The sequence below is a fragment of the Ascaphus truei genome, chromosome 14 (assembly GCF_040206685.1).
Source record: "Ascaphus truei isolate aAscTru1 chromosome 14, aAscTru1.hap1, whole genome shotgun sequence".
NCBI lineage: Eukaryota > Metazoa > Chordata > Amphibia > Anura > Ascaphidae > Ascaphus > Ascaphus truei.
Window position 1 is genome coordinate 4,347,577 of NC_134496.1, and position 12,014 is coordinate 4,359,590.

The 12,014-nt window shown below is 50.6% G+C and overlaps 1 protein-coding gene across 2 annotated transcripts in view; it reads left to right on the forward strand.

Moving 5' to 3' along the window:
- The first annotated feature begins 8,900 nt into the window (after positions 1-8,900).
- Positions 8,901-12,014, forward strand: part of FARP2 (FERM, ARH/RhoGEF and pleckstrin domain protein 2) — a 141,304-nt gene continuing 138,190 nt past the window's right edge. Inside the window, exon 1 of one of the 2 annotated variants that reach the window (XM_075569566.1) lies at positions 8,901-9,021. Coding sequence is in view for 1 of the 2 variants with exons in the window: in XM_075569564.1 (XP_075425679.1) it covers positions 9,113-9,139 (27 nt within the window). In the remaining variant the exon portion in view is untranslated. Of the gene's footprint in view, positions 9,022-9,053; positions 9,140-12,014 lie in introns of those variants that run through there. The other variant, XM_075569564.1, reaches the window with a different exon arrangement.

The following is a 12,014-nucleotide window of genomic DNA, read 5'->3' on the forward strand; positions in this document are numbered from 1 at the left end:
TGGTTCGGTGCTGTTCCATTGCAGTGACATTACCGCGGCGCTGCTGGTTCGCTGCTGTTCCATTGCAATGACATTACCGCGGTGCTGCTGGTTCGGTGCTGTTACATTGCAATGACATTACCGCGGTGCTGCTGGTACGGTGCTGTTGCATTGCAATGACATTACCGCGGTGCTGCTGGTTCGGTGCTGTTACATTGCAATGACATTACCGCGGTGCTGCTGGTTCGCTGCTGTTCCATTGCAATGACATTACCGCGGCGCTGCTGGTTCGCTGCTGTTCCATTGCAATGACATTACCGCGGCGCTGCTGTTACATTGCAATGACATTACCGCGGTGCTGCTGGTTCGGTGCTGTTGCATTGCAATGACATTACCGCGGCGCTGCTGGTTCGCTGCTGTTCCATTGCAATGACATTACCGCGGCGCTGCTGGTTCGGTGCTGTTACATTGCAATGACATTACCGCGGCGCTGCTGGTTCGCTGCTGTTCCATTGCAATGACATTACTGCGGTGCTGCTGGTTCGGTGCTGTTACATTGCAATGACATTACCGCGGCGCTGCTGGTTCGGTGCTGTTCCATTGCAATGACATTACCGCGGTGCTGCTGGTTCGGTGCTGTTACATTGCAATGACATTACCGCAGCGCTGCTGGTTCGGTGCTGTTCCATTGCAGTGACATTACCGCGGCGCTGCTGGTTCGCTGCTGTTCCATTGCAATGACATTACCGCGGTGCTGCTGGTTCGGTGCTGTTACATTGCAATGACATTACCGCGGTGCTGCTGGTACGGTGCTGTTGCATTGCAATGACATTACCGCGGTGCTGCTGGTTCGGTGCTGTTACATTGCAATGACATTACCGCGGTGCTGCTGGTTCGCTGCTGTTCCATTGCAATGACATTACCGCGGCGCTGCTGGTTCGCTGCTGTTCCATTGCAATGACATTACCGCGGCGCTGCTGTTACATTGCAATGACATTACCGCGGTGCTGCTGGTTCGGTGCTGTTGCATTGCAATGACATTACCGCGGCGCTGCTGGTTCGCTGCTGTTCCATTGCAATGACATTACCGCGGCGCTGCTGGTTCGGTGCTGTTACATTGCAATGACATTACCGCGGCGCTGCTGGTTCGCTGCTGTTCCATTGCAATGACATTACTGCGGTGCTGCTGGTTCGGTGCTGTTACATTGCAATGACATTACCGCGGCGCTGCTGGTTCGGTGCTGTTCCATTGCAATGACATTACCGCGGTGCTGCTGGTTCGGTGCTGTTACATTGCAATGACATTACCGCGGCGCTGCTGGTTCGGTGCTGTTCCATTGCAGTGACATTACCGCGGCGCTGCTGGTTCGCTGCTGTTCCATTGCAATGACATTACCGCGGTGCTGCTGGTTCGGTGCTGTTACATTGCAATGACATTACTGCGGTGCTGCTGGTACGGTGCTGTTGCATTGCAATGACATTACCGCGGTGCTGCTGGTTCGCTGCTGTTCCATTGCAATGACATTACCGCGGTGCTGCTGGTTCGGTGCTGTTGCATTGCAATGACATTACCGCGGTGCTGCTGGTTCGGTGCTGTTGCATTGCAGTGACATTACCGCGGTGCTGCTGGTTTGGTGCTGTTCCATTGCAATGATATTACCGCGGCGCTGCTGTTACATTGCAATGACATTACTGCGGTGCTGCTGGTTCGGTGCTGTTGTATTGCAATGACATTACCGCGGCGCTGCTGGTTCGCTGCTGTTCCATTGCAATGACATTACCGCGGCGCTGCTGGTTCGGTGCTGTTACATTGCAATGACATTACCGCGGCGCTGCTGGTTCGCTGCTGTTCCATTGCAATGACATTACTGCGGTGCTGCTGGTTCGGTGCTGTTACATTGCAATGACATTACCGCGGCGCTGCTGGTTCGGTGCTGTTGCATTGCAATGACATTACCGCGGTGCTGCTGGTTCGGTGCTGTTACATTGCAATGACATTACCGCGGTGCTGCTGGTTCGGTGCTGTTACATTGCAATGACATTACTGCGGTGCTGCTGGTTCGGTGCTGTTGCATTGCAATGACATTACCGCGGTGCTGCTGGTTCGGTGCTGTTACATTGCAATGACATTACTGCGGTGCTGCTGGTTCGGTGCTGTTGCATTGCAATGACATTACCGCGGCGCTGCTGGTTCGGTGCTGTTACATTGCAATGACATTACCGCGGTGCTGCTGGTTCGGTGCTGTTGCATTGCAATGACATTACCGCGGTGCTGCTGGTTCGGTGCTGTTCCATTGCAATGACATTACCGCGGTGCTGCTGGTTCGGTGCTGTTCCATTGCAATGACATTACCGCGGTGCTGCTGGTTCGGTGCTGTTACATTGCAATGACATTACTGCGGTGCTGCTGGTTCGGTGCTGTTGCATTGCAATGACATTACCGCGGTGCTGCTGGTTCGGTGCTGTTACATTGCAATGACATTACTGCGGTGCTGCTGGTTCGGTGCTGTTGCATTGCAATGACATTACCGCGGCGCTGCTGGTTCGGTGCTGTTACATTGCAATGACATTACCGCGGTGCTGCTGGTTCGGTGCTGTTGCATTGCAATGACATTACCGCGGTGCTGCTGGTTCGGTGCTGTTGCATTGCAATGACATTACCGCGGTGCTGCTGGTTTGGTGCTGTTCCATTGCAATGATATTACCGCGGCGCTGCTGTTACATTGCAATGACATTACTGCGGTGCTGCTGGTTCGGTGCTGTTGCATTGCAATGACATTACCGCGGCGCTCCTGGTTCGCTGCTGTTACATTGCAATGATATTACCGCGGCGCTGCTGGTTCGGTGCTGTTACATTGCAATGACATTACCGCGGCGCTGCTGTTACATTGCAATGACATTACCGCGGTGCTGCTGGTTCGGTGCTGTTGCATTGCAATGACATTACCGCGGCGCTGCTGGTTCGCTGCTGTTCCATTGCAATGACATTACCGCGGCGCTGCTGGTTCGGTGCTGTTACATTGCAATGACATTACCGCGGCGCTGCTGGTTCGCTGCTGTTCCATTGCAATGACATTACTGCGGTGCTGCTGGTTCGGTGCTGTTACATTGCAATGACATTACCGCGGCGCTGCTGGTTCGGTGCTGTTCCATTGCAATGACATTACCGCGGTGCTGCTGGTTCGGTGCTGTTACATTGCAATGACATTACCGCGGCGCTGCTGGTTCGGTGCTGTTCCATTGCAGTGACATTACCGCGGCGCTGCTGGTTCGCTGCTGTTCCATTGCAATGACATTACCGCGGTGCTGCTGGTTCGGTGCTGTTACATTGCAATGACATTACCGCGGTGCTGCTGGTACGGTGCTGTTGCATTGCAATGACATTACCGCGGTGCTGCTGGTTCGGTGCTGTTACATTGCAATGACATTACCGCGGTGCTGCTGGTTCGGTGCTGTTACATTGCAATGACATTACCGCGGTGCTGCTGGTTCGCTGCTGTTCCATTGCAATGACATTACCGCGGCGCTGCTGGTTCGCTGCTGTTCCATTGCAATGACATTACCGCGGCGCTGCTGTTACATTGCAATGACATTACCGCGGTGCTGCTGGTTCGGTGCTGTTGCATTGCAATGACATTACCGCGGCGCTGCTGGTTCGCTGCTGTTCCATTGCAATGACATTACCGCGGCGCTGCTGGTTCGGTGCTGTTACATTGCAATGACATTACCGCGGCGCTGCTGGTTCGCTGCTGTTCCATTGCAATGACATTACTGCGGTGCTGCTGGTTCGGTGCTGTTACATTGCAATGACATTACCGCGGCGCTGCTGGTTCGGTGCTGTTCCATTGCAATGACATTACCGCGGCGCTGCTGGTTCGGTGCTGTTACATTGCAATGACATTACCGCGGCGCTGCTGGTTCGGTGCTGTTCCATTGCAGTGACATTACCGCGGCGCTGCTGGTTCGCTGCTGTTCCATTGCAATGACATTACCGCGGTGCTGCTGGTTCGGTGCTGTTACATTGCAATGACATTACCGCGGTGCTGCTGGTACGGTGCTGTTGCATTGCAATGACATTACCGCGGTGCTGCTGGTTCGCTGCTGTTCCATTGCAATGACATTACCGCGGCGCTGCTGGTTCGGTGCTGTTACATTGCAATGACATTACCGCGGCGCTGCTGGTTCGCTGCTGTTCCATTGCAATGACATTACTGCGGTGCTGCTGGTTCGGTGCTGTTACATTGCAATGACATTACCGCGGCGCTGCTGGTTCGGTGCTGTTCCATTGCAATGACATTACCGCGGTGCTGCTGGTTCGGTGCTGTTCCATTGCAATGACATTACCGCGGTGCTGCTGGTTCGGTGCTGTTACATTGCAATGACATTACCGCGGCGCTGCTGGTTCGGTGCTGTTCCATTGCAGTGACATTACCGCGGCGCTGCTGGTTCGCTGCTGTTCCATTGCAATGACATTACCGCGGTGCTGCTGGTTCGGTGCTGTTACATTGCAATGACATTACCGCGGTGCTGCTGGTACGGTGCTGTTGCATTGCAATGACATTACCGCGGTGCTGCTGGTTCGGTGCTGTTACATTGCAATGACATTACCGCGGTGCTGCTGGTTCGCTGCTGTTCCATTGCAATGACATTACCGCGGCGCTGCTGGTTCGCTGCTGTTCCATTGCAATGACATTACCGCGGCGCTGCTGTTACATTGCAATGACATTACCGCGGTGCTGCTGGTTCGGTGCTGTTGCATTGCAATGACATTACCGCGGCGCTGCTGGTTCGCTGCTGTTCCATTGCAATGACATTACCGCGGCGCTGCTGGTTCGGTGCTGTTACATTGCAATGACATTACCGCGGCGCTGCTGGTTCGCTGCTGTTCCATTGCAATGACATTACCGCGGTGCTGCTGGTTCGGTGCTGTTACATTGCAATGACATTACCGCGGTGCTGCTGGTACGGTGCTGTTGCATTGCAATGACATTACCGCGGTGCTGCTGGTTCGCTGCTGTTCCATTGCAATGACATTACCGCGGCGCTGCTGGTTCGGTGCTGTTACATTGCAATGACATTACCGCGGCGCTGCTGGTTCGCTGCTGTTCCATTGCAATGACATTACTGCGGTGCTGCTGGTTCGGTGCTGTTACATTGCAATGACATTACCGCGGCGCTGCTGGTTCGGTGCTGTTCCATTGCAATGACATTACCGCGGTGCTGCTGGTTCGGTGCTGTTCCATTGCAATGACATTACCGCGGTGCTGCTGGTTCGGTGCTGTTACATTGCAATGACATTACCGCGGCGCTGCTGGTTCGGTGCTGTTCCATTGCAGTGACATTACCGCGGCGCTGCTGGTTCGCTGCTGTTCCATTGCAATGACATTACCGCGGTGCTGCTGGTTCGGTGCTGTTACATTGCAATGACATTACCGCGGTGCTGCTGGTACGGTGCTGTTGCATTGCAATGACATTACCGCGGTGCTGCTGGTTCGGTGCTGTTACATTGCAATGACATTACCGCGGTGCTGCTGGTTCGCTGCTGTTCCATTGCAATGACATTACCGCGGCGCTGCTGGTTCGCTGCTGTTCCATTGCAATGACATTACCGCGGCGCTGCTGTTACATTGCAATGACATTACCGCGGTGCTGCTGGTTCGGTGCTGTTGCATTGCAATGACATTACCGCGGCGCTGCTGGTTCGCTGCTGTTCCATTGCAATGACATTACCGCGGCGCTGCTGGTTCGGTGCTGTTACATTGCAATGACATTACCGCGGCGCTGCTGGTTCGCTGCTGTTCCATTGCAATGACATTACTGCGGTGCTGCTGGTTCGGTGCTGTTACATTGCAATGACATTACCGCGGCGCTGCTGGTTCGGTGCTGTTCCATTGCAATGACATTACCGCGGTGCTGCTGGTTCGGTGCTGTTACATTGCAATGACATTACCGCAGCGCTGCTGGTTCGGTGCTGTTCCATTGCAGTGACATTACCGCGGCGCTGCTGGTTCGCTGCTGTTCCATTGCAATGACATTACCGCGGTGCTGCTGGTTCGGTGCTGTTACATTGCAATGACATTACCGCGGTGCTGCTGGTACGGTGCTGTTGCATTGCAATGACATTACCGCGGTGCTGCTGGTTCGGTGCTGTTACATTGCAATGACATTACCGCGGTGCTGCTGGTTCGCTGCTGTTCCATTGCAATGACATTACCGCGGCGCTGCTGGTTCGCTGCTGTTCCATTGCAATGACATTACCGCGGCGCTGCTGTTACATTGCAATGACATTACCGCGGTGCTGCTGGTTCGGTGCTGTTGCATTGCAATGACATTACCGCGGCGCTGCTGGTTCGCTGCTGTTCCATTGCAATGACATTACCGCGGCGCTGCTGGTTCGGTGCTGTTACATTGCAATGACATTACCGCGGCGCTGCTGGTTCGCTGCTGTTCCATTGCAATGACATTACTGCGGTGCTGCTGGTTCGGTGCTGTTACATTGCAATGACATTACCGCGGCGCTGCTGGTTCGGTGCTGTTCCATTGCAATGACATTACCGCGGTGCTGCTGGTTCGGTGCTGTTACATTGCAATGACATTACCGCGGCGCTGCTGGTTCGGTGCTGTTCCATTGCAGTGACATTACCGCGGCGCTGCTGGTTCGCTGCTGTTCCATTGCAATGACATTACCGCGGTGCTGCTGGTTCGGTGCTGTTACATTGCAATGACATTACTGCGGTGCTGCTGGTACGGTGCTGTTGCATTGCAATGACATTACCGCGGTGCTGCTGGTTCGCTGCTGTTCCATTGCAATGACATTACCGCGGCGCTGCTGGTTCGGTGCTGTTACATTGCAATGACATTACCGCGGCGCTGCTGGTTCGCTGCTGTTCCATTGCAATGACATTACTGCGGTGCTGCTGGTTCGGTGCTGTTACATTGCAATGACATTACCGCGGCGCTGCTGGTTCGGTGCTGTTCCATTGCAATGACATTACCGCGGTGCTGCTGGTTCGGTGCTGTTACATTGCAATGACATTACCGCGGCGCTGCTGGTTCGGTGCTGTTCCATTGCAGTGACATTACCGCGGCGCTGCTGGTTCGCTGCTGTTCCATTGCAATGACATTACCGCGGTGCTGCTGGTTCGGTGCTGTTACATTGCAATGACATTACCGCGGTGCTGCTGGTACGGTGCTGTTGCATTGCAATGACATTACCGCGGTGCTGCTGGTTCGGTGCTGTTACATTGCAATGACATTACCGCGGTGCTGCTGGTTCGGTGCTGTTACATTGCAATGACATTACCGCGGTGCTGCTGGTTCGCTGCTGTTCCATTGCAATGACATTACCGCGGCGCTGCTGGTTCGCTGCTGTTCCATTGCAATGACATTACCGCGGCGCTGCTGGTTCGGTGCTGTTCCATTGCAATGACATTACCGCGGTGCTGCCGGTTCGGTGCTGTTCCATTGCAATGACATTACCGCGGCGCTGCCGGTTCGGTGCTGTTACATTACAATGACATTACCGCGGTGCTGCTGGTTCGGTGCTGTTACATTGCAATGACATTACCGCGGTGCTGCTGGTTCGGTGCTTACATTGCAATGACATTACCGCGGCGCTGCTGGTTCGCTGCTGTTGCATTGCAATGACATTACCGCGGCGCTGCTGGTTCGGTGCTGTTACATTGCAATGACATTACCGCGGTGCTGCTGGTTCGGTGCTGTTGCATTGCAATCACATTACCGCGGTGCTGCTGGTTCGGTGCTGTTGCATTGCAATGACATTACCGCGGTGCTGCTGGTTCGGTGCTGTTACATTGCAATGACATTACCGCGGCGCTGCTGGTTCGGTGCTGTTACATTGCAATGACATTACCGCGGTGCTGCTGGTTCGGTGCTGTTGCATTGCAATGACATTACCGCGGTGCTGCTGGTTCGGTGCTGTTGCATTGCAGTGACATTACCGCGGTGCTGCTGGTTTGGTGCTGTTCCATTGCAATGATATTACCGCGGCGCTGCTGTTACATTGCAATGACATTACTGCGGTGCTGCTGGTTCGGTGCTGTTGTATTGCAATGACATTACCGCGGTGCTGCTGGTTCGGTGCTGTTGCATTGCAATGCCATTACCGCGGTGCTGCTGGTTCGGTGCTGTTGCATTGCAATGACATTACCGCGGTGCTGCTGGTTCGGTGCTGTTACATTGCAATGACATTACCGCAGCGCTGCTGGTTCGGTGCTTACATTGCAATGACATTACCGCGGTGCTGCTGGTTCGGTGCTTAAATTGCAATGACATTACCGCGGTGCTGCTGGTTCGGTGCTGTTGCATTGCAATGACATTACCGCGGTGCAGGATTCTTACATCGCTTCGCTTTGCCCTCATTGGTGGATGATATCTGCGCGGTACATTTCAATGTTAACCGCTTCAGTGCCAGTGGGGCCTGGTGCACATTTCTCTGAGTGTTAATTAACCCTTGTAGTGACAGACATTCTGGCCCAGGAGCAATGTGCTAGTACATGGTCTCACCCGTAAAGAAATTATTGTTTCTCACACTGATAAAGGCGTTTCTGTGCGACCTCTAAACATGTTACAGGTATGTGCCCAAATCAAAGATGGCTGCCGGGAGCGTCAAGTCGGCGTGTCACTAGACGACTCATATGTCCAATCCGTCCCACCATAGTGCATCCCATCTGCTTTTAACCAATCAAAACTCGATTAAACTTTTCTTTACCGCCTTTGTGACCAATCAGAAAAGTTTTCAAAGTTGGAGCCCTGCGTTGCCACTCCCTTCAACTGTAACCAATACCTGACTCGTTGCATCGGCTGTCCATCACCCGTGGGTAGTCACGCCCCTTACTTAACCGCTCCCTTTCGCAAGACATTGGCAGTCATCAGCCCAAAGCAGTTAGCTCCTCCCATTTTATCCTAGCAGCCGCCCCGCCCCTTTGGCCAGGTTACGCCCTATTCGAAGGTGAAGCGGCCAATCCCGAGTGCGCCCGTTATTAGTGTCGGTTGGAGCGGCGGCGGCGGCGGCGGAGAGAGGTGAGAGGGAGAGGAGCCGCGGGAGACCCCGGGAGACCGGTGTGGCCTAGTGATTAGAGCTTAGTCCCCTCAGGCAGAGGGTGACAACAGCATGATGGGGACTGTGATGTATTTAAAGGTGGAGGGTCTCCCTGCAGTGTTTAGTAATGCTGAGGTCACATACAGTAACAATGTGTCTGTGTGTGTCTGTGTGTGTCTGTGTGTCTGTGTGTGTCTGTGTGTGTCTGTGTGTGTCTGTGTGTGTCTGTGTGTGTCTGTGTGTCTGTGTGTCTGTGTGTGTCTGAAAAAAGTGTTAGGTTTTCTTCTATAATGACATATTTTACATTGAGTTGTGTATGTTTTGTTCCAAGTGTGTCATGAGATTGTCATGGCACACCCAGTGCATGTGTATATACACACGCACACCCATGCATGTCTGCACCCTGGCAGTGTATGTCTGTTACTGATCTTGTGTGTACATTCCTGTAGTTGCCCTATGGGAGGTGAGGTGTGATGGTTTGCAAATAGTCCTTGTAACTACCTCCAATCCCAAGACTAACTACAAGTTTATTTACAAAATTACAGTTCCATAATGTGTTTAAAGAAAAACAGTTTCTTTATTTTTATTGCATAGTCTTTAAATTGTGCTATAATGTACGAAGACTTTCCCCAATGTTTTATAGGCTGATAATCTTTTAAAATTAGACACTGTCAGTTTATTTTTATAACATAATATAATTTTTTTGATATGGCTTTTCTCTGAATTACAATATAGCGCGCGGTGTGTAGTATTTTATATTTCCGTTCCCTGCCCTGAGGAGCTCGGTCTATGTGGGATACAGCAGTGCACAGAACCTGAACCAGCCAACTCTGCTTCAGTCAGTTTTTATTGTTGGTAAATCCACAAAAATATAAGTGACAAATGATAACTTACAATGTTTAAAGGGAACTTTTTCTAGAACATAGTTTTCTTGTCTTAATCATAGCTACTTTAACAGGATTACAAATCTTTACATGATGGGATACGCAGTATTCACTTGTTGGATTACACTTCGATTGTGTGCCGTGTCAATATAGACAGGTTGACAGATTTGTTCCAAAAAACAAAAAGTATATATTATAGCAGCAATCCCACTGGGGGATTTTGTTTTTGATTTATTTTTTGTTTTGTACAGTATTTGGAACCAGAAGGGTCCACTGCGCTGAACAGTATTATTTTCAGTTCGGAGAACCACCCCCATGTAAAAAATTAAATACAGTACTGTTTTTTGGAGGGGGGGGGGGGGGGGCGTTGAAGCCTTTAAAGTTATTGGTCTCGCTGTAATCTCTAGCGTGGAAATGCATAATTTTGGTATTCTGAGCTTTTAGAGTTGACCTCATTGTATTTATTATTAAATTACTGCGTCTATCAAAGCCCCACACAGGACTCGTACGGATAATATCTGGGCATTTAACATATTTGCTGTCAGAATGTTCTGTAATCATTGCCCTGGAGCGAGAGTGTCTTAAGATTTCAAGGTTATGAAATTCACATAATTGTAGTTGGATGCACCCAGTTCCAGGGCTGCTGGAACTAGATTATGGCGGAGGACTTCACCTAATATTAGGACACTCATGGGAAGTGTGGCATGTATTGGGAGCTTGGCTAAGGGTTCAGTGGCAATCTCGGCACAGTGCCACACAAAATTAGTGTACCAAATAAAGAAATTGGTTACGAATAATTGCACCCGAGTTGAAGTGTTTGACGTTTAGACAGCAGAGTTGCCATAAATCGAACCTTTTCAGCTTTGGCTAAAGTGGAGTACTTAATGGTTCAGTACTGCTTTATAACTTGTTTATTGTCCTTGAGATTTGCATAGAGAGCAAAGTCTGAATCTTTGCTGACAACACTAAATTATGTAAGGATTCAGAGCAGGATGTGATTTTCCTTCCGAAGGACTTGGTTAGGCTGTAAACTTGGGCATGTAAATGACAGATGAGGTTTAATACAAATAAATGCAAAGTTCTGGATTTGGGACGCAAGATTAATCATGCCACATACAACTAAATAAGAAATAATTAGGGCTGTTCTTGATGGAGAAGGATATAGGAGTTCTTGTAGGTAGGGAGCTGGCTTTGTAATGGTTCCCAGTGTCAGGCAGTAGCTCCAAAGGCTAATAGGATATTATCATGCATAAAATATGGTATAGATGGAGGGGAAGACAAGATCACACCTTGAATATGAAGTACAGTTTTGGGCACCGCTCCATAAGACATAATGGAACTGGACAAAAGTGCATAGATGAGCCACCAAATTAATAAAGGGAATGGAAGGTTTGACTAAAAAGGAAAGGCTAGCCCAATTGTGTTTGTTTACAAAATAAGTGTCTACGAGGGGATATGATGACTATTTACAAATATATTCGAGGTCAATACAAGGAATATGGGGCAGTACAAATGTGGAATTTACTTCTGTTGAATCTGATGGCAGATACAGTATTTGGCTTTTAGAATAGGTTAGATTTACTTTTTATTTTTTTAGTAAGGTTAGATTTGCAGGGTTATGCAAAATAAAAAGATGAAGGATGGATGTTTACTCGAGTGAGAAATCTAATTGCCATTCCTCTGGATCAATAGTACTACAAATAAAGGATGAGCATCTCATTCAACGAAGTTGGATATCTGTTGTACTCAATGGACATAAGGTTTTTCCCTCTCTCTCTCGGCCTCCTTTGACCATGTAACGATGTAACATGGCATAACTCTACCAGTTTTATTCTGTGCAGCTTTGTCGTGCCATTGGCCACTTTGCCAAATGGGAAAGCAGAGAGCTTAGCACATCCATGTTAATAACGGGGAAGGAGGGTGTGGTGCGCTGAAGTATAGTGCACTTTGTCTATTTGTGATTAACCCTCTGTGTACTGATTGCAACACTCTGATCTCCGGAAGTTAGGAGCTGAGGTTGCAATGTCTCTAAGGCACGTAGTGTTGTGTGCGCGCGCGCGGAATTTTAGTTGGCTGAGAAGGGCCGCGCA